We start from the raw sequence: 22,933 nt of genomic DNA on the forward strand, positions 1-22,933 counted from the left end.
ACAATATCTACGAACATGACAGCAGATAGGCTCTTTGTATTGTCATCAAGTTCAACATATGCTATAGAACTGTAAAATGCATAATAAGATTGTCAGTATATTTTTTTTATTTTAACTTAATTTCAATAACATCATATGTTTTTTGTAATATACCGTGGTGTAGGAAATCCTTCTTGGCCGCATGTTGGCTTGTCACATATGATTTTCTCATCGCGATTGTATAAATCTATTTTTTTATGACATGCGTCACATGACATGTAATAAAAATTCTGGAGAGTATCAGTTATTTTTATTGCCGCCTCAATCCAAAAGTATTTTTTCTACATCCAAATCAAATGGTGTTAATAATAGTATGATATTGAAACGAAAGTTTTATAAAGTAAATACTATAGTAGTTTTTACCTCATTCAGTTGCAGATTTTTCGTCAACTCTGAAATTTGGATGTTAGTCACTATTTCGTGTAATCCAACAAAAGATTTTGGAGAAGATTCATATGTCAAGCAGTTTGCTATTGCGTTTTTAATTTCTGTTTCGTTACTTTCCGTCCTTAAAATAGAGTAAGTATTATTATAAATATAGTATATAAATCTAGTAGAATAAGAATGTCCAAATTATAATAGGAAAAGGAATACATAGATATTTAATTTTTAAATTCTTTATGGCGAACTAAATAATAAATAAAAAAAGATAAAAAATAAAACAAAGGTTAAAAAAACAAAAAAAAAAATAAATAAATAAAACAAAAGCTAAATAACAATTGATCTATGGATCACACCAATTATAGTAATATTAATAATAAGAAGAAAAAAAAAAAAGAGGAAGAAATCATCAAAAATTTCACAATGTTGTCTTCTGCTTTTCTTGTGACCACTCTCGATTCAAGCGAATGAGATAATGTTCTTTGGTCTTTTCGAGTCTGAGTTTGCCTCCTTCCATTGTACTTGGCGAAGAGATTGGAAAGTGACTTGGGAGAGGAAGGGAGGAAGTCGACATAGGCTAAGGAGCGACCTTTGGTGCGGACGAAGTCGACAGAGTCAACCACTCCGCCAGTCAACTAAAAGAGCCGACTGAGTTCGTCCGCCGTCACTGACTCCCCTAAACCCCCAACGTAGATCCTCACTTTCTCCTCTTTCTCTTCTTCCATGGTGTTTGGATTGGACTGAACACTCTTCCACTCAAAACTCTCAACCCTTTCTTCTTTCTTTCTCTTGTATATTTCTTGACCTTATATTTTAGAGTTTATGGTCAGGGATTCAAGAATTGGATAGATAACATATAATCAAACAATAAAGACAAAGCTTTCAATCTCAATCATACACTATTATCGATGAAGAGTGAAGACAGCAATTATTGATAACCCATTAACTAATTATGTGACCACATTCTCAATCTTAGTGTCCCAAAGAGATAAATAAACACACGAAGGGATAAGGATTGCAGACACAACATCCATCCTTGCTGTTCAGTAAATAAGGCCTAATTAAAAGAAAGTTTCTAATCATCCATTATCAATAAGATATGATTACCTTCTGAGACAAGTCTTGAAGCCATGTTAATTGGACGCATGTAGTGAGTAATTATTCCAATTGGTAAAGGAGCAGCAGCAAGAGAAAGATAAAGCTTCTTGACCGTTTTCTCCTGATATTCACATAAAACAAATTCCTTATGAAGCAATTGGCCTTGAGATCAAATGGTCCAAGTTACTTAAATGACTATGTACCCATATACACCTGTAACATGTAATTATGAGCTTTTTATTTCTGCATTGCATTCATTGCAATATTGGTCACTTCTGACTGAGTTAATGTTGTATGCCCTCTCTACAAGGGAAAAACTGCAAGAAATAAAACCATATTCACTTACTCTGATTTTTCCATGAAAAACTGAGCAATACTCTTTGGTCCTAGCTAACACAACACTGCAAGAGAATTAAAATAGGCATTATTTCCACACCTTCAATTATCTTGATACACCATCCAAGAAAAATACATCACATGACAGCAACTTCAATATCAATTATACCATTATTCCGTAAAATTATCAATCTGGTGTAAGTCCCTAATGGGCTTAAATTAAATCAAATATCTTAAAACAGCAACCAAGAAGAAACAGATCACATCACAACAACTTAAATAAGAATTACCATCCTTCTGTACAATTGTCAATCTAGTGTGTAGTCCTTAATGGGCTTGTTAATCCCAAGGCACGAGTTGCAAAGGTTGCACAAGTTTCCTCAATGTTGTCAGTGGTTCCTCCTACCTGACCCAAAGTGCGTAGCATCATTCAGTGTAAATAACAAGAACAACAACAACAAAGTTCATCAAGGTTCAAGTTATAACCCCCGCTAAAAACTCTTTGTACATTCAAAACAGAAACCAAAATCTTGTTACTGCTACATAAATTCACAGCAAACACAGCATCTTAATTTAAGTATCTGCCAACCAACTTTTCTTACCTTTTTTCAATTATAGCCACTTACAAAGATGCATAAATACATACAGCAATATTATTTATCCAAGAGAGCTTTTATGTCACATCAACATAATACAAAAGTTATGGAATTGTTACATACTGATGTTGTAAAGACCGCTTACTTTAATTTGGAAATTAGCAGTTAATCATGATTAATTATGAAAATTATTTATAGCTATTTAAATAATTTATTATACTGTTATTATTGAATTCAGAGATGCATTTTTTTATGTCATGTAGTAATTTGCATAATTTTGCATTCCGGTGCCCGGTATTTTGGGAACTCGGTGTTTGGCTCAGTAGAAGTCACAACTTAGTATGTTAGTAGTTTGGGGCGGTTTATTAGACATTTGGAATGTCGGGAATGGCCGGGAATTTAGAATTTCCCAAAAATACCCCTTTAGTGTTATTTATGTTATTTTAGTGTAGAGGGGCAAAATGGTCTTTTTGCCCCAATGATATTTTCTCTTTTAGTGAATTTGTTAATTGAAAAAAAAAATGTTTATTTTAATTGTTTGTTGGCTGAAAAGAATCCATTTTATTTCATTTTACTCTTCAAAGCCTCATTTTCAACACTTAGAAAAAATTGGAAAAAATTTCAAAGAAAACACTCTCTCTTTTCCTCTCTTTCTCTCTCGGCTGGAAGGGTGTTCCAAGGGCTTGGATTTTTGATTTTCAAGCTAGCTTCAACCTAAATTCTGGTAATCTCTTATTGTGGTATGTCTCTCTAGCTTTTTCTCCTTTGTTTCTTGGAAAAAAATGATGAAAATGGTATGATGCATGCATGAATTTTTGGTTGTTGTTGCTGCTGTATGTTGTGGTTATTCTCAGAGGTTAAAGCATGTTTATTAGATGTTAATTAAGCTTCTTGTAGTGCTTGATTGTTAGGTTATTTAAGTTATGGTTTTTCTATGCAAAATATATGATTTTTGAAAGAAATGTCTATGTTCTGTTGCTGTGATGTTGTGGATGTTTGTAATTGTTTCCAGAGGCTTTGTTATGCATGTTTAAGTAGATTCAAGCTGGTTTGATTGCATGTTAGCTAGGTTTGCTCAAGTTTGAGTTTAGAACTCAAAGCTTGAGCTTTAATGGTGATTTTTGATTATGTGCAATCTGGGTGGTTTTGATGCCTTAGAAATGTTATTTGGGTTATATGGAGTAGGTCTGGAAGGTTTGAATTGATTTGGAGTTGATTTGAGCAAGTTATGAATTTTTGAGTTTGCTGCCTGCGAGGAACCGGAATTCCGGTTGTGCATCCGGAATTCCGGATGGGGTTCTGAATTTTCCCAGAACCAGAATTAAGGTTGGGCAACCGGTCTACCGGTTGGGGAAAATTCTGAAACCCTAGATTTCCTCGATTTTATGTTTTAAGGGGTATTTCCATGCTTTTTATCGATAGGGAAACTTTTAGTTCCTAGTTTAAGTCCCCGGGAAGTGATTTAGCGTGTCACTTATAGTGTTGTGATTTTTATGGTTTAGGAGCCTGTAATCCACCGCGCAGATAAGTTCCAGTCAGGTTGACCGGCACACCTGAATTCGGAATCCAGGTAAGATTAGTATAACAGTATGCATATGTAGATTACATGTTTAGCGTGCATGTAGGAAGCCTGTAGATTACATTAGTTATGTATGTTGGCTTCGAGCCATCCAACCGTATCCTGTCGGTACAGGCTGGAGTATGACCAACAGCCGGAGTATGACCGGTTTGACCGATCAGGCGGATACTGTGTCACGTCGGTACAGGCTGGAGTATGACCAGCAGCCGGAGTATGACCGGTTCGACCGATCAGGCTGACACTTAGGTTGGTGGTTCCGTACTATTGACGTATCCCGTCGGTACAGGCTGGAGTATGACCAGCAGCCGGAGTATGACCGGTTCGACCGATCAGGTGGATACTGTAACACGTCGGTACAGGCTGGAGTATGACCAGCAGCCGGAGTATGACCGGTTCGACCGATCAGGCTGTTACTTGTCAATAGTACCGTCCCTATGAACGTTCAGAACTCAGTACCGTGTTGGACACGGCAGTTAGGGGGACTCAGTATCGTGTTGGACACGGCAGTTAGGGTTATGATCAGGGGTATGGGCGTCTGATCATGACCGGGTTTTATGTATGAATGTTATTATGCTTTTCTTACTGATTCTGTCGACTCACAGTTCTACATGTCGGGCTTATGAAGATTGTACATGTCGGGGCGGTTAGGCCTGGAGCGTACGATCCTCGAGACAGCAAGGCTGATTTTTGTAACTAGTCGCTAGGCGACATTTATTTTGTATGAACAGTAAACTTTTGTAAATGTTTTTGTAATCGGGATCCCGAGTCTTTTGTAATTATATTTTACAAGTTTATTTAAAAAGCAAAAAATTTAATTAATCACGTTTTCCATAAACCTCATTGATTAGCAACGAGCTGCACAGGATGTTTAAAAATCACGTAATACGCCTATGTTAGTTAAGGTGTTACAATTTGGTATCAGAGCCGCCAGGTTGTCTTCCGAAGATCGTCACGACATGTACAATCATCATCAGCAGTTAGCTCGTTTCACGGTTCAGTAAGCCTTTATTGCTTTAGTAGTTTATTTATTTATTTATGAATAAGAAAAGCCTGTTAGGAAGCATGTTAGTAGCCTGATAGTAGAGTAGGCGCATGTTTCGTTTTTAATTTCCAAATTAAGCGGCATTAGTAAGCTCTCCTTGAATACGACCTGATATGCCAACTCTTGGTTTCGCAGGAAGTTCTAACTAGATGGACGCCAGGCGGACTACCAGGAGTCAGGGCAATTCAGTGGGGTCGAATCAAGGTCAGGGAGCTCAGTTTCTCCCGCCAGTTAGGGGCCGAGGTAGAGGTCCCCGAGGCAGGGCTCGTGGTCGGGGTGATGAGAACCCGCCACAGGCTGCCCAGGCTCCCCCAGCCGATCAGGGAGCCAAGAATTGGGAGGTTCGGTTTGCTGAGATGCAAGCCCAGATAGAAGAGCAAGACCTCGAGATTCAGAGGTTGAGACAGCAGGGTGCTCCTGCAGTTCCAGTGCCCGTAGTTCCAGTGGCACCTGCCCCTGCTGCCCAGGCCGAGATAGTGGTGGCGGCCAATAGATTGGAACCTTTGTATGAACGGTTCCGGAAGCAAGCACCTCCGGTTTTCTTGGGAGGTCCAGACGTAATGAAGGCCGAGCAATGGCTGACGGTGATTACCAAAATCCTGAACTTCATGGGTGTCACCGGTAATGATAGAGTGGTGTGTGCCACTTTCCAGTTCCAGGAGGACGCTCTGGTCTGGTGGGACATGGTGTCTCAGATTCACGATGTCTCCACCATGACCTGGGAAAGGTTTCAGGAACTCTTCAACGCCAAGTATTACAATGAGGCGGTCAGAAGCGCCAAGAGGAAAGAGTTTGCTCAGCTGACCCAGCGTGAGAATATGAGCGTGACCGAGTATACTACTCAGTTTGACCGGTTGGCGAGGTTAGCCTCGGGAATTGTGTCGACCGATTTCAGCAAGAAAGAGAAGTACCTGGATGGGTTGAATGCGAAGATCAAACATGATTTGATGATCACCACGGACGACAACACCACCTATGCTCAGATGGTGGAGAAGGCACTGCGAGCTGAGGGCGCAGTTGGGTGTATGTCGGAGTCAGCTAGTACTCCGGCGAGTGGCGGGGCTCCTACCCCTCCTGCATCAGGTTTTAGCAGGGGGAGTAGTGGTTCGGCCATTGATCAGTGGAAGAGAGCACCCACTGCATCCGGTAGCTCGAGTCAGAACAAGAGGTTCCGGGGGAACCAGAATAGAGGTAGTCGTTCCGGTGGTACCGAGACCCGATTCTCCTATCCCGAGTGCCCTAGCTGCAAAAGGCACCATCGGGGTGAGTGCAAACGTCAGGGATGCTTTCACTGTGGCATGCCCGGACACTTCAAGAGGCATTGTCCCCAGCTCCGCTCAGAGGCACCGAGAGCTCCGGCGATACCCACTCCAGCCAGGGTGTTCGCCATCACTCAGGCTGATGCAGATGCCAGCCCATCAGTTGTGACAGGTCAGCTTTCTGTTAATAACTCACTTTACTCAGTACTGTTTGATTCTGGGGCTACACATTCTTATGTGGCAGCCAGAGTCTTTAGTAAATTGGATAGACCGTACGATAGTTATGAATTAGGGTTTGGAACCCTATTACCTGGAGGAGAGTTGGTTATCTCCAACAGGTGGATTAGGTCTATGTCGATCAGGATATATGGTAGAGAGTTAAGTGCTTACTTGATAGAGATGAGTTTAGTAGAGTTTGATATTATTTTAGGAATGGATTTCCTATCTAAATATTCGGCGAGCATTGATTGCAAAAGGAAGATGGTGATCTTCCAACCGGAAAGTGAAGAACCATTTGTGTTTGTTGGTTCAGTTCAGGGATCTCGTATCCCGGTGATTTCGGCCATGTCAGCTAGAGAGTTATTGCATGGCGGTTGTTTAGGGTTTCTGGCCGTGGTGGACACCACTCGGCCAGATACCATTCGGCCAGAGGACATCAGGGTGGTTCGGGAATTTTTGGATGTTTTTCCCGAAGAACTTCCCGGGTTACCACCTCAGCGGGATATTGACTTCGTGATAGATTTGGCACCAGGGGTGGAACCGGTTTCCAAAGCCCCGTATAGAATGGCTCCAGCTGAACTTAAGGAATTAAAGATTCAGCTCCAAGGGTTGCTTGACATAGGGTTTATTCGGCCCAGTGTGTCACCCTGGGGAGCCCCGGTTTTATTCGTCAAGAAGAAGGATGGATCTATGAGGATGTGCATCGACTACAGAGAATTGAACAAGCTGACGGTGAAGAATAAATATCCATTACCTAGGATCGATGATTTGTTCGATCAGCTTCAGGGAAAGACGGTCTTTTCTAAGATTGATCTCCATTCGGGTTATCATCAGTTGAGAATCCGAGAGGAGGACATTGCGAAGACGGCTTTCCGCACTAGGTATGGACATTACGAATTTTTGGTTATGTCGTTCGGACTAACCAATGCTCCTGCAGCATTCATGGACTTGATGAATAGAGTATTCAAGGATTTCCTCGATATCTGTGTGATTGTGTTTATCGACGACATCCTCGTTTACTCTCAATCAGAGAGGAGCATGAATTACATCTTCAGATGGTACTGCAACGGCTTCGGGAACACAAGCTTTATGCCAAGTTCAAGAAGTGTAAATTTTGGCTATCTCAGGTGTCCTTCCTAGGGCACATTGTGAGCAAAGATGGGATCAAGGTAGATCCCGAGAAGATCGAATCCGTCAGGGATTGGCCGAGACCGAAGACAGTGACAGAGATCAGAAGCTTCTTGTGTTTAGCTGGGTATTACCGTAGGTTCGTGGAAGGGTTTTCAAAAATTTCAATGCCCCTAACCGAACTTACAAAGAAGAATCAGCGATTTATTTGGTCAGACAAATGCGAAGCTAGTTTTCAGGAGTTGAAGCAGAGGTCGATTACCGCTCCAGTGCTAGCTTTGCCTTCGGACAATGAAAAGTTTGTAGTTTATTGTGATGCATCTAGACAGGGTCTGGGGTGTGTGTTGATGCAAGCCGATCAGGTCATCGCTTATGCCTCCCGTCAGTTAAAGGATTATGAACAGCGATACCCGACTCATGATCTAGAGTTGGCCGCAGTGGTTTTCGCACTGAAGATTTGGCGGCATTACCTTTACGGAGAAAGGTGTGAAATCTATACCGACCATAAAAGTCTCAAGTATTTCTCACTACTACAAGGAAAGGCCTTTTATCCCGGTTTTTAAGGCTTTTTATCCCGGTTTTCGCTAATATGAAAACCGGGATGTATGCCAGTGGGATAAAAGGTATTTAAAAAACCGGGATAAATGGGGTACTTTTTATCCCGGTTTTTTCTAAAAAACCGGGATAAAAAGTACCCCTTTTATCCCAGTTTTTAGAGAAAAGTGGGATAAAAGGGTACTTTTGATCCCACTTTTGATGAAAAAAGTGGGATAAAATGTACCCTTTTATCCCACTTTTTATGAAAAAACTGGGATAAAAATGTGCATTTTATCCCACTTTTTTTTTTTTTTTATAAAATTTAAAAGTGACCTTTAATTTGAAATGTATAGGTTTTTTATTTTTTTTCTTTTAATTTTATTACATTTCATTTCATTTATTTTTTTTCAATAATAATAAATATAATTTTTCTCTTTATAATTATATAGAGTATGTATAAAAAAAACTTAATTTAAAATAAATGATTAATATCATTTTTAATAACAACAATAATAATTTGTAAGTTCAATTCTAAATAACACTTTACATATTATGCATAAATCTCTAAATTAAATACTACGCATTGTCTAAAAAAATACAATAAAAGACTACTAGTTAATTTTTATATATCAAGGGAAGCAATTGACTTAACCACTGTTGTCGAAGCGGTAAGAGATGATCGTCCTCAGAATATTGGGATAGGCCGCCAAACTGTCAATTTAAAAAAAATAAAACTAATTAAGAAGATAATACTTTTATATGTTTGTATTTATAGTAAAAATGAGTATATACTTACTTTTGCTTTTATGGCTTCAATGGGATTTGAATGTTGAAGCATATCACGAATGTAAGTTAGTACATAGTAACCACATTCGTAATTGTATGGTTGCTTTGGACAAGCAAATGTCCATATCTCCGGTCCATTTTTGCCAAATACAATAGCATTTGAACTAATATTTGCATATGCACTGTTAAAGACATTAAAAAAAATTATAATTTAAGCATTTAGAATTTATTAATTGATGATTATATTAGAATGAATAACTTAAAGTTCTAAACTTACGCCTTTATCATCTGAGCAATGTCTGACGGGATTTTAGATTTAAGCGGGTTTAAGAATACAACTCTTCCCGATGTCATTGCTATAATCAACATCCAATGCTTGCTGAAAAAAGTAACAATGTTATATTAATATAAAAATAAATATCATAGGGAAAGTGAAAGAGATGTGTGATTCTTACCCTATGTTCCATGGTATAAAATAATATTGTCCTACATGAGTCATAGTGTTTAACCAAATTGATAATTGATTGATGGCTATCACCTTGTCCTGCTCATTGTTATAACTAAGAAGCTCGACATCATAAAACTTGTATAACTCTTTTTGTCTTTGATTTAAATTTTCCCAAATGCATCTGTTTAAAAAAGAAAAAAAATCAAATAGAGTCCTAAAAAAAATGGGCAGAGTTTCCCTTATTTCCATAACATTCCCGAAATTTTTTTAAGTGCATAGCAATACAACAAATGGGTAGAGTTTTTCCTTATATCTCCACACAGTCAATCAAACCCAGAACCTACTTCCCTACGGATGAATATCTAAGATATTCAAACTCCACTAACATAATATATGACTATATGATATATTAATCAAAGTTAATGAAATACCTTAGTCCCAATAACATAGCTGAACCCGTAAGTTCATCTTGGGTGGCCACTTGTATGACATCTTCGGAAGTTATGTAGATGTGAACCGGTAGAATAAGGATGGGTTAACAGGAACCCTCACAAACTCATTTTTACCTTTTACTCTCATATATTCCAAGAACATGGCCTGAAGAGAAATATGAGTCTTGTCAAGTACCTCTGCAATGAATTTCTCATAAGATTTAGTGGAATCAAGATGTTCCACTATCTTCTCTTTTCCTTTACATTTCTCTTTCCCCTTCGAGTTGTTTGAACTATGAAGCTTCTTAATTAGAGAACCCTACATAATTACAAGTAAAATTGTAATACAATTCATATATAATTTAACATTAATGTAAATACAAGTAAATTATTCCATACCTCTTCAGTCAAAATCAATTCCCTAGGCCAAGGAACCAATTTGTTACATGCATCACAAACATAGCGTATTGCACCTCTTGGATATGGGATTTCAGCTTCCCCTTGAATAACTTGTGTGATTTGAACCCGTGCATAATCATTTGTAATTATGTCACCATGATATGAAAAGTAACCAACCGCCTCAAATGTATCATGATGTCAAAGAATGATGGAGGGAAATATTTTTCAAGATTGCATAGAGTTTTAACTATGTCATCATGCAATGAATTCAATTTCTTCATTTCTAATTCTTTCCCACACAATTGGCCATAGTTTCCCCTATTTCTACAACATTTCTCAATTTAATAACTATCTAACAATGCACGCAAGTAAATTAGATAACAAGAAAAATTAATCAAAATAGCATTTAACAATATAATAATTGTCACCCATCCGACCGCAGTACATTTATATCGCAGAATCTACTTCACTATGGATGAATATCTAACATATTCAAACTCCTCTAATAGCTTTAGAATTAGTAAAATAAGGAGTGTAAATATCAGCGAACAGAACCAACCTTGTCTTAGCTCCTGGAAAGCTTTTCAGAAACTTCACCTTTCTCTCATCATCTGTTGTAATTAAATTAAATTAAATTAATCTACTAATAAATATATATATATATATAATAAGCTAATTGTAATTTTATTAATTTTATTTTATTAGTTTCTCCTGCATCACATTCAAAATGACTTTTTCAAGGACTATTAGTTACTAACTATTACATAAACCAATGTTAGCTAAGTAAATAAATTGTTGTTAACAATGAGTGCCATAAGAAAAATAAATGTTAATTTTTGATAGTTAGACTTGATCACTAAAATTATTTCTAAGACCTATACTACTACTTTTTGGTATTTATCTTTTTTTTTATTTATCTTTTTTTTTTATTCAACTATATCATTTTATTACATACATCTCTCTTTATGTCTCTCACCTACAACAAAAACTAAAAGAATTTTAAAGTTGCAAAAAATTTCATTCCTAACCTTCAAATATAGTAAATACTTGCACTTATAGCACAAGTAAAGATGCTTGGATTGATTTCTTGCATCTTCTAATTAATCCAATTGATTAACCTAGGAAGCTGAAACTTATATAAACACATTAATTTTTACTATGATAAACACATTACAATATCATTACAGCAATAAGAGAAGATTAAGTGTTGTTGAATGTTAGGATCTCAAATTGACTGTATTCTCATCTCTCTAAAGCTAGTCTTTTGGGGTGAGTTCTACCTAAGTGGTGTGGTTCTAACATTGTAAGCCTTTCTACTATTCTAGCAAAACAAGGCTCAATAGAAGTACATACATATATCATAAACTTCAAATTCTACTCACCCTTCAGAATAATCAGCCTGGAGAAGATCAAGGTAAGTGTCCCACTTGTTCCCAATTACCTACACCAACAATTTAAACACAAACCAAAATTAACTAATTAAAATATAATAGATAAAAAGAACAAAAACTGAACTTTCATCTTCTCATTAAGCAATCAAACATACATTAACTAAGCATTTCGACTAAAAACTAAAGGAAAATAGGAATGGCCATCTTAAACATTGAAACTTTAACGGAAAAGGAAAAAAAAAAACTTAAAGCCTATCAAATCCCTAAAAAATAATGAAGTGAAATTAGTTTAATAGACTAATTGCAAGCGGTTGGATACATTGCAAGCTAAAATGATAGCAATGAACCCAAACTGAAACAATCTATTTGGGGTTCGCAATCTATTCTTTAGAGAATAAAAAATTAAATTTATGCTTTGGAACCCCAAGATAATTCCAAATAATAGACTACTGCCAACGAGCCCTCTTCTTTAATAATCCCCAGCAAGCAATATTATAATTTGGCCACTGAAAATTAGAAACTGAATAACAATTTCTTAGCTCATTTTTTAACTACTCAGGCTCAATATCAACTGTTTGATGAAGAAGGGAATTCAGCAATGCATCATATCACCCTTTTATATAACATATATATGAAATGTCTACTGAGAGGGAAAGGGTAACAGAATCAATAAATTGAACCAAACTAATATATTTTGAAGGTTGAAATAGTCATCATTCAAACATCTTTTCATAATGAAATAGTTCATGATTCCCTTCTTGGTGTCTCTATCTTATATGTTTGTAATTAGTACATAAAATAATGGCAAGCAGAACCGCATCTCACAGGAAAATATAGAAATACATTAATATAACACAAATGGACCATTTAAATTCCCTTTTCATCTCTCGAATTGTAGATAAATTTACAAGAGGCTGATCCGGCCAAAAGAACAAGTCTACCTTAAATATTCTCAGGAGTCAACGAGTTTTAATATCTATCCACAACTAAGTCATAGATATACTTTAAACAAAGCAACTGTGCAAGATAATAAACTAAAACTTACTCAGCATGCCTTTTGCCGTTAGCATAAAAATTCCTTTAAACTATACCATCAGAAATGTTCCAAAGCTGAAAAATTCCCCATGAGCCGACTGACAAGGCTTCAACAATTAAGTATTTGCACTTGCTGAAAGATGAAGGCCAGTTAATAAAACTGAATTAATGTAGAAAGAAATAAAAAGAAAGAGCAAACCTGGGAATAAAGTCCAAACGGGAGGCGTTATCAGCTTCTACGGCGCCGTCAATGTCGATTGGAGTGGATGGAATTCTGGAGTTTGGGCTGGGGTTAATTTTTGGGTTTGGGCGAGGATTTAGACGAGAGGGTTTGGGCGAGAGGGTTTGCGTGAGGGTTTGGGCGAGAGGGTTTCTGGGTTGTACGTCTGATATGTCGATCGAGCTGGTTGAGGTTTGGGATTTTAGGGATGACTTTTTATCCCGGTTATTTAGTTAAAACCGGGATAAAAGGGTTTCACACTAAACCCTTTTATCCCGGTTTTTAACTAATAACCGGGATAAAAGGTTTCCCTAAAAAATTTATCCCCTGTTTGGCAAACTCATAAAAATCGAATCTTGAAATTATTTTTTTGCCTTTAATATTTTTTTTTTTAACTTTCTACCAAACAGAGCCCTTGTCTAAAAAAATATTTGCTGCATATTTGAGGTGCCAAATCTAAAAGTGGGATAAAAAGTCTTTATATATCTTTTATCCCATTTTTTATTTTTGTTAACTAAAAAAGTGGGATAAAAGGTCCCCTTTCTTGTAGTGTCTTTACTCAGAAAGATTTGAACATGAGACAGAGACGTTGGTTGGAATTAGTGAAAGATTACGACTGTGAGATCCTCTATCACCCTGGGAAGGCCAATGTAGTGGCCGATGCCCTGAGCAGAAAGGGTCCCGGGCAAGTGGCTAGTATGGTTCAGATCTCACCTCAGCTAGCGGAGGATATGATTAGATCCAGCATTGAGTTTGTGGTAGGTCAGCTTCACAACTTTACGCTGCAATCTGATCTGTTGGAAAGAATAAAAGTCGCTGAGATGACGGATCCAGAGTTAGTGAAGATTAGAGATGAGGTGTTGGCTGGTCAAGCCAAGGACTTTTCAGTGTCAGACAGTGGGATGCTTCTGTATAAAGCTAGGGTTTGTGTTTCGAATAGTGTGGAACTTAGGAATGAGATCTTTGAGGAGGCTCATTCTACCCCATATTCTCTGCATCCCGGCACCACTAAGATGTACCAAGATCTGAAACTGTACTTCTAGTGGAGCGGTATGAAGAAGAATTTGGTAGAATTCGTATCGAGATGCCTCACTTGTCAGCAGATTAAGGCTGAACATCAGAGACCAGCAGGGTTGTTGCAGCCTCTAACCCTACCAGAATGGAAGTGGGAAGATATCACGATGGATTTTGTGGTCGGGTTACCTAGGACCACGAGTTTATTTGATTCCATCTGGGTAGTGGTGGATCGATTTACGAAATCTGCTCATTTTCTGCCGGTTAGAACAACATTTACAGTGGATCAGTCGGCAGAGTTATATGTCAGAGAGATCGTAAGACTTCACGGGGTACCGAAGTCTATAGTTTCGGACAGGGATCCGAAGTTCACCTCCAAATTTTGGCAGAGTTTGCAGCGCGCAATGGGTACAAAGCTGAAATTTAGTACATCATTCCATCCTCAGACAGATGGTTAGTCCGAAAGGACAATTCAGATATTGGAGGATATGTTGCGAGCCTGTGTTATGGATTTTGAAGGCTCATGGAATAAGTATCTACCGTTGATAGAATTTTCTTACAACAACAGTTATCAGAGTACGATAGGGATGGCTCCCTATGAACTGTTATACGGTAGGAAGTGTAGATCTCCCATTCACTGGGATGAGACAGGGGAGAGGAAATACTTAGGTCCGTAGTCGGTGCGGCGCGACCAATGAGGCAATAGAGAAAATAAAAGCTAGAATGCTTGCCTCACAGAGTAGACAGAAGAGTTACGCAGATCCGAAACGCAGAGATGTTGAGTTCCAAGTAGGGGACCATGTGTTTTTACGGGTATCTCCGATGAAGGGGATCAAACGTTTCGGGAAAAGAGGCAAGTTATGCCCTAGATTTACAAGACCTTTCGAGATTCTCGAGAAGATAGGTCAAGTGGCATCCCGGTTAGCATTGCCTCCAGCTTTATCAGCAGTTCACAACGTATTCCATGTCTCGATGTTGAGAAAATACGTTTCAGATCCCTCTCATATACTCAGTTATGAGAGCCTTGAGCGGCAGCCAGACATGACTTATGAAGAACAGCCAGTGCAGATCCTGGATAGAAAGGATAAAGTCCTTCGGAATAAGACCATAGCTTTGGTCAAAGTTCTCTGGAGAAACAGCAAGGTGGAGGAAGCCACCTGGGAGCTAGAATCAGATATGAGAGCTCAATATCCAGAGTTATTCAGGTTAGATTTCGGGGACGAAATCCTTTTAAGGGGGGATAGTTGTAAAGACCGCTTAGTTTAATTTGGAAATTAGCAGTTAATCATGATTAATTATGAACATTATTTATAGCTATTTAAATAATTTATTATACTGTTATTATTGAATTCAGAGATGCATTTTTTTATGTCATGTAGTAATTTGCATAATTTTGCATTCCGGTGCCCGGTATTTTAGGAACTCGGTGTTTGGCTCAGTAGAAATCACAACTTACTATATTAGTAGTTTGGGGCGGTTTATTAGACATTTGGAATGTCGGGAATGGTCGGGAATTTAGAATTTCCCAAAAATACCCCTTTAGTGTTATTTATGTTATTTTAGTGTGGAGGGGCAAAATAGTCTTTTTGCCCCAATGATATTTTGTCTTTTAGTGAATTTGTTAATTGAAAAAGAAATGTTTATTTTAAGTGTTTGTTGGCTGAAAAGAATCCCTTTTATTTCATTTTAGTCTTCAAAGCCTCATTTTCAACACTTAGAAAAAATTGGAAAAAATTTCAAAGAAAACACTCTCTCTTTTCCTCTCTTTCTCTCTCGGCTGGAAGGGTGTTCCAAGGGCTGGGATTTTTGATTTTCAAGCTAGCTTCAACCTAAATTCTAGTAATCTCTTATTGTGGTATGTCTCTCTAGCTTTTTCTCCTTTGTTTCTTGGAAAAAAATGATGAAAATGGTATGATGCATGCATGAATTTTTGGTTGTTGTTGCTGCTGTATGTTGTGGTTATTTTCAGAGGTTAAAGCATGTTTATTAGATATTAATTAAGCTTCTTGTAGTGCTTGATTGTTAGGTTATTTAAGTTATGGTTTTTCTATGCAAAATACATGATTTTTGAAAGAAATGTCTATGTTCTGTTGCCGTGATGTTGTGGATGTTTGTAATTGTTTCTAGAGGCTTAGTTATGCATGTTTAAGTAGATTCAAGCTGGTTTGATTGCATGTTAGCTAGGTTTGCTCAAGTTTGAGTTTAGAACTCAAAGCTTGAGCTTTAATGGTGATTTTTGATTATGTGCAATCTGGATAGTTTTGATGCCTTAGAAATGTTATTTGGGTTATATGGAGTAGGTCTGGAAGGTTTGAATTGATTTGGAGTTGATTTGAGCAAGTTATGAATTTTTGAGTTTGCTGCCTGCGAGGAACCGGAATTCCGGTTGTGCATCCGGAATTCCGGATGGGGTTCTGAATTTTCCCAGAACCGGAATTCCGGTTGGGCAACCGGTCTACCGGTTGGGGAAAATTCTGAAACCCTAGATTTCCTCGATTTTATGTTTTAAGGGGTATTTCCATGCTTTTTATCGATAGGGAAACTTTTAGTTCCTAGTTTAAGTCCCCGGGAAGTGATTTAGCGTGTCACTTATTGTGTTGTGATTTTTATGGTTTAGGAGCCTGTAATCCGCCGCGCAGATAAGTTCCAGTCAGGTTGACCAGCACACCTGAATTCGGAATCCAGGTAAGATTAGTATAACAGTATGCATATGTAGATTACATGTTTAGCGTGCATGTAGGAAGCCTGTAGATTACATTAGTTATGTATGTTGGCTTCGAGCCATCCAACCGTATCCCGTCGGTACAGGCTGGAGTATGACCAGCAGCCGGAGTATGACCGGTTTGACCGATCAGGCGGATACTGTGTCACGTCGGTACAGGCTGGAGTATGACCAGCAGCCGGAGTATGACCGGTTCGACCGATCAGGCTGACACTTAGGTTGGTGGTTCCGTACTATTGACGTATCCCGTCGGTACAGGCTGGAGTATGACCAGCAGCCGGAGTATGACCGGTTCGACCGATCAGGTGGATACTGTAACACGTCGGTACATGCTGGAGTATGACCAGCAGCCGGAGTATGACCGGTTCGACCGATCAGGCTGTTACTTGTCAATAGTACCGTCCCTATGAACGTTCAGAACTCAGTACCGTGTTGGTAACGGCAGTTAGGGGGACTCAGTATCGTGTTGGACACGGCAGTTAGGGTTATGATCAGGGGTATGGGCGTCTGATCATGACCGGGTTTTATGTATGAATATTATTATGCTTTTCTTACTGAGTCTGTCGACTCACAGTTCTACGTTTATGTGTAGGTAAAGGCAAGGCTAGAGCTGATGGACCGTGAGCGAGCTTATGAAGATTGTACATGTCGGGGCGGTCAGGCCTGGAGCGTACGATCCTCGGGACAGCAAGGCTGATTTTTGTAACTAGTCGCTAGGCGACATTTATTTTGTATGAACAGTAAACTTTTGTAAATGTTTTTGTAATCGGGATCCCGAGTCTTTTGTAATTATATTTTACAAGTTTATTTAAAAAGCAAAAATTTTAATTAATCACGTTTTCCATAAACCTCGTTGATTAGCAACGAGCTGCACAGGATGTTTAAAAATCACGTAATACGCCTATGTTAGTTAGGGTGTTACAGATGTACCAGCAGGTTTGTCCAAAACAACATAAGAATTAGCCACAGATATAATTCTTGATTTCCAGTCAATTTCATAACACCTGGTCAACAAGAAGAGTGGAGCTTAGTAAAAAATGAATGGATGCAATATTCATCAAATGTTGTGTTCTACCTTGGAGAACGCTTTGGATGCACATGTATGCGCAAGTATGTTCCAGTTTCAACAAGCTAGTCTACATGTGTTATCCGGAAAGTTTTCTAAGCTTCTCGTATGGTTTTACCTTTGATGGAAGTTCTATTTACCAAAGTTGAAGGTGTTGTGTATTGCTTGAATAACTTTACTTGCTCTGGTGTTGCAGTTGGAGGAGGCCTTGGACATACGAGGGCATAAAATATAGCTCCATAATGGATGAGATCTGCAACAAACCTTCAAACAATTAAAATGTTTTTTTTTCACTAATTACTCAAACTTCTTATAACAGAAATTAATCTTATGCATTGACAAAAATACAACATGACTAAACAGGAACAATTACAAAGGAGGAAGATCCAAAGCTTTACATATATAATCGTGAACACGTCCCCCTTCACTAACAACCAAATGTTCAACTCTTGGAGGTAAATTGTGCGAGGGACAAGGTAGCAAGCGATCATATTTCGGGTAGCTAATTTGAATTCCAGTAGAAGTGGAGGGCTTGAAAGATCTGCTTATCTACCCTTTAGGGTTTGAATTCCAATTTCACTTACTTCTTTGATGTTGATTTATGATTCGGATGGTTGTCAGTGAAGGAACAGACATAGCTAGGGTTTCGTCGATGGACGAAGAAGAGAAGAAAGAGGTTTGAATTGAAAGGGGAACAGCTATTTTTGAGATTAATAGCAGGTTGGTTGTTTTTTTTTTAAATGGGTTGTGATTCTCCAATATTTAAAACTAGGGAATAGATCCGCGCTTCGCGCGGTTTTAATAATTTTTTTAAAATTTTACATTAAAGATATTAATTTTTAGTCACGAATAAAATCTCAATTCAGTCTAATACTATTTTATATTTTTTTATGAATAATATAAAATTATATAATATATTTATGTAAAATTTCTTTTATTTGTGATTAGCACAAATTTTAATCATAATACAATAAAATAAAAGCACATTTCGAATAAGGTTATTTATAATAATTAAAAGCTATTAAAAATATAATATATTTTTTTAAAATGAATCAAATATATATTATAATGGTATAAATTTTTCTATAATTAAAAAAATTATTATTTTTTATTTATTCATTTATAGCAAAACTTAATTTTTTTGTTCATATATATTTAAATTAAATATTTTTATAGTTTTTTTTATTTATATAAAATTATTAATTTAAGTATTAATAATTTAAACATTGTAAATTTTTAACGTGAGAGGTAGATATTTTAAAATATTATTTCTTAATTTTTTCTTTCAACAATTCATTAAATTAATGAATCATGATTTCTTATCTTTTTTATTACTATTATTATTTATAATATTAATTATTTGTATCAATTTTTTAAGTTAGACTAATATTATTATTTTAATTGATGAATATTTTTGTCTCTTCTCTTTTTTAGTGCCACATTTTTTAAACTCAATTAAGATGTATATATACATAAACTAATTAAAATGTATATTTAAAGTAATTATGAAATAAAAAAAAATTACAAATATTATAAGTAAATGGACAAAAATAATCAAATCTATAGAAAAAAAAATATTAATTTTTAGATATTTATATAAAGTTGATCAATAGAATATATATATTTATATATAAATATATAAAATTAATTGGATAAGGTATTCAATTACCCCTATAAAGAGAAACAATATTAATTTTTGGACAAATCGGTGTGAATGAAGAAATATTTTACTTGTTGTATTTTTTTAATGAAATATAATATATATTGTGTTTACTTGTAGTTAATAAGTATAATACTCACATAGTTTGTAAATAATGTGAGACTCTTACAAAATATATATATTACTTAGAAGACATATTATAAAATATATAAAATATTAATAGATAAATAATAAAACATATTCATAAAATGACATCTCATTTGATTTATATTTTTCTTTATATATTGAGAAAAAAAAAATAAATGTTTAGTTTCATTTAAAATAATTTAGTTTGAATATTGTTTTGGGCTAATAAAAATATAGAATTATATATAAAATCTAAAAAAAATTAACTTATAATAAATTATATATTATTATTATTATATATTACATCAAATATAAAAAATTTATAAAACAAATATTTATTAAATAATTACTTTTAAAAATATAAATAATGAAATGTATATTAGATGAAACATAAAAAACTATAAGACATTAAAAATAAAATAATAAAAACTTATAGGGTAAGAAACTAATCAACCACCCATGAACAAAAATACTTTTGGATGAATTATATTTAATATGACTTAAAAAGAATAATATTTATAACCTACATGGATGATGCCTACATCATTTATAAACAATGTGGGACATTTAGTTTCAAGTATTTTTGTTGTTGTTTTCTAAACAAAATAGAAAAAAACTACAAATTTTAAAAATAGTATAAAAAAAATCTAAGATGCCACCTAAACTCATTTTGTGCTTTCCTTTATATTATATATATAGATATATAGATATATAGATATATAGATATATAGATATATATACATTTTTGTAATTGTTCTAGTAAATAAATTTTTAACATTCTTTTTGTCAACAATTAAATAATTAATTAAAATTGCATCTCAATGATAATTGCTATTTAGTGAAATGGTATTAAGGTAAATAATATTTACACACATTATATATATATATGGAAGAGGTTTCAATGGTTACTGTTGCCCCTGAATTCGCCCAATATACGTGGACCGGTCGAAAAGGGACACGTGGGTCAGATAACTTGTAAATATTTGATAAGTCTTTGTATGCCATAAGGAAGCACCCTGGGCATAGGTCCCGGAGGAGGCACCCGGAGTGTAAGGTGCTCCCGGAAGCTCGCATAGCATGAAGCCTCTCCGGGATGTGTCAGGCCTCTCCTGAGCAATCAAGTCGCATTTAATGCCGCATGGGAGGAAGCGTGTTGGGACTGTAACACGCAATAAAGTCTGACGGCACAACCCCCAAACAACAGCGCTACAGTAATGATCATTTAAGTCTAGCGACGGCTACCCTGCGAAGAGTCACGTCAATCACAAGGCAAAAGGACATTCCTCATAAAAACCCTACAGCACCTAGGGATTTGACCATGCATCACCCATGGTATATTCATTGGAAATGCCCAACTTTATGGATATTTGCAGATACATGTGTAAGAACAATCCTAGGGATCACCCCACCAAAACAGTATAAATACCCCCTCAAAACTCATTTAATGGGGTCGAGAATCTTGGGTTGCATAAGAGCAAGAAGAGAAAATACTCACCAAGAACATTCTCTGTATTTACGAGAAAAACATTCTCTCAAGTGTGGAATCTGTATTAAATACATCCATTAATAACAAAGACTCGTGGACTAAGGCTCATTAACGCCCCAACCACGTAAAAAATCCTCATCTCACTTTCCTACAGCTCTTTAGTATAATCATATTTTAACAGTTGCCGAAAATCTCGGTCAACATTTTGGTGCTTTCATTGAGAGCTGAGGAAAGCTGCTACATAACAAACATTTGACTTCACAAGAATGGTGGAGACAAGAAGTACACGTCATCCTCGTCCTCTGGAAGATGCTCAAGATCCAAATGAGGAAGATGTGGCCTCAAGAGCGGCAGAGGAGTCCGAGGAAGAAGAAGAAATAGTCCCCGACGAGAACTACGAGGAAAACCTCGACGAGTATGCCTACGACGGAGGAAGTTACTCAGAGCTGGTGCTCCTCAGACAAAAAGCTATCGATCATGAAGCCGAGATCGAAGCTCAGAAAGCGCAAAACCAAAAAATGCAGGAAGTGATGCTAGCCATGCAGAAAGCCATGGAGGCAGCTGGTATTCACGTGCATCCCAAGGCAATGGCCGCTGGGCTCGACGGGGAGCCAGCGACGTCTTCGCCTAATTCCCAGCAGCAAAGACCTAGGGAACCTAGCCCTATAAGGCACCCTACTGAGGAAAATCAAACAAAAAACCCTACTTCTACCCCTGGGCGAAAGAAAAAGGTGCAGGATCCGCGAAGGGTCCGCTCAGATTTCCCTAAAGGGAAAGGTCCGCAGAGGGGCAAGCCCCAGAGAGGGAGTCTTGGCCCTCAGGATCGAGGGGACCGGAAAAGCGTTTCTGTGCACCAGGAACCAGGGGGTAGAGGAAGAAGAGGACAGAGATGTCCTCCCATTGATCTGAGAAATCAAATCAATGGGAATCAAGGTGACCTCCGGGATCACCTTGACCAAAAAAGATACAGGCCTGTGGTCCCCTCGGGTACTGTAAACGAAGGGATTATGGCGGAACTTGCCATACTTCGAAAAGATATTGCTCGAGTCTCCCGGAGGCAGAAGGGAGACGACTCCGACTCGGACAGCGAGGATCGGGAGCCATGTGCCAAGCATATCCTGGAGGCGGAGCTCCCTAAAAACTTCAAGATGCCCGAAATGGCGGCATATACTGGGAACTCCGATCCCAGTGACCACTTGTCACGGTTCAACCGTGTCATGACAGTCATGCGGGTCAGCAATGACGCCAAATGCTTGTGCTTCCCCCTCACTCTGAGCGGATCAGCGGAGGAATGGTTCAAAAAGCTGGAACCAGGATCCGTGGGTTGTTGGAACAAACTCCAAACCAACTTCCGGAGACAGTTTGTCGCCGCCAGGAAGGTTAACTTGGAGGTTAGTGCCTTGACCAACATCAAGCAACTGCCCACCGAGACCTTGAAGAATTACATCAAGAGGTTCCGAGAGGAAGCCTCGAAGACCAAGAAGGTCGATGACGGACAACAGCTTGCGCTTCTCCAAGCAGGAATCCGCACTGGGACTCCCTTCTGGAATGAGTTGCAGCAAGAAGGCGCTGCTAGCCTCCAGGACTTCCAGAAGAGGGTCCAAAAATATATTAACCTCGAAGAAGCCCAGATCGTGGCTTACGGAGGCTATTATCCCACCGGGATAGCAGGATACATGCCAGGAGTGTCGCCCTCGGGTACTGCCCCGACCGCGACTCCACAAGTAAGTGGCATACAGTTCTCTGCTACTCCCGGATACAGCCAGGGCCAAGCTTTGGCACCGGCATCTTCCCATTACGGCAACCCGTCCGGGGTGAATGGACGAGCTCCTTCACAGGCTGCCCCGACTGCTAGCTTAACAGGCCCCACCCAGGGGTCGAGGAGCAAAAGGTCCTCCAAGGGCAGCACCCGAACGGGAGAGAAGCGCCAGAAGA

At 37.7% G+C, this 22,933-nt stretch overlaps 1 protein-coding gene, 1 long non-coding RNA gene and 1 pseudogene across 3 annotated transcripts; all 3 read right to left on the reverse strand.

The window, feature by feature from the left end:
- Positions 1-592: 592 nt before the first annotated feature.
- The window catches only part of LOC115699821 (RNA pseudouridine synthase 6, chloroplastic-like), a 30,707-nt pseudogene continuing 8,366 nt past the window's right edge, over positions 593-22,933 (reverse strand).
- LOC133030124 (uncharacterized) lies at positions 8,670-10,457 on the reverse strand. Of its 2 annotated transcripts, XM_061102344.1 has the most exons (6): positions 10,279-10,457; positions 9,880-10,198; positions 9,456-9,629; positions 9,278-9,379; positions 9,011-9,182; positions 8,670-8,925 (listed from the first exon to the last, which is right to left on the reverse strand). In XM_061102344.1, exons 2-6 carry the CDS (start codon positions 9,894-9,896, stop codon positions 8,830-8,832), a joined length of 561 nt encoding a protein of 186 aa, XP_060958327.1. In that variant the 5' UTR covers positions 9,897-10,198; positions 10,279-10,457; the 3' UTR covers positions 8,670-8,829. The 2 variants fall into 2 exon arrangements, with proteins under 2 accessions (XP_060958327.1, XP_060958326.1); XM_061102343.1 differs by lacking the exons at positions 9,880-10,198; positions 10,279-10,457 and having other exon boundaries at positions 9,456-9,849.
- LOC133030125 (uncharacterized) lies at positions 11,090-13,421 on the reverse strand. The gene is made up of 3 exons (XR_009683993.1): positions 12,904-13,421; positions 12,715-12,837; positions 11,090-11,719 (listed from the first exon to the last, which is right to left on the reverse strand). It is a non-coding gene; the product is annotated as an uncharacterized LOC133030125 (long non-coding RNA).

This window comes from Cannabis sativa, chromosome 8 (assembly GCF_029168945.1).
Source record: "Cannabis sativa cultivar Pink pepper isolate KNU-18-1 chromosome 8, ASM2916894v1, whole genome shotgun sequence".
Lineage (NCBI taxonomy): Eukaryota > Viridiplantae > Streptophyta > Magnoliopsida > Rosales > Cannabaceae > Cannabis > Cannabis sativa.

Coding starts and splice junctions, on each gene's coding strand:
- LOC133030124 (XM_061102343.1), bottom strand. CDS start 9,697: ATGGAAATAAGGGAAACTCTGCCCATTTTTTTTAGGACTCTATTTGAT. Junction 9,380..9,455: donor TTTATACCATGGAACATAGG/GTAAGAATCACA, acceptor TACTTTTTTCAG/CAAGCATTGGATGTTGATTA. Junction 9,183..9,277: donor ATTGCTCAGATGATAAAGGC/GTAAGTTTAGAA, acceptor TGTCTTTAACAG/TGCATATGCAAATATTAGTT.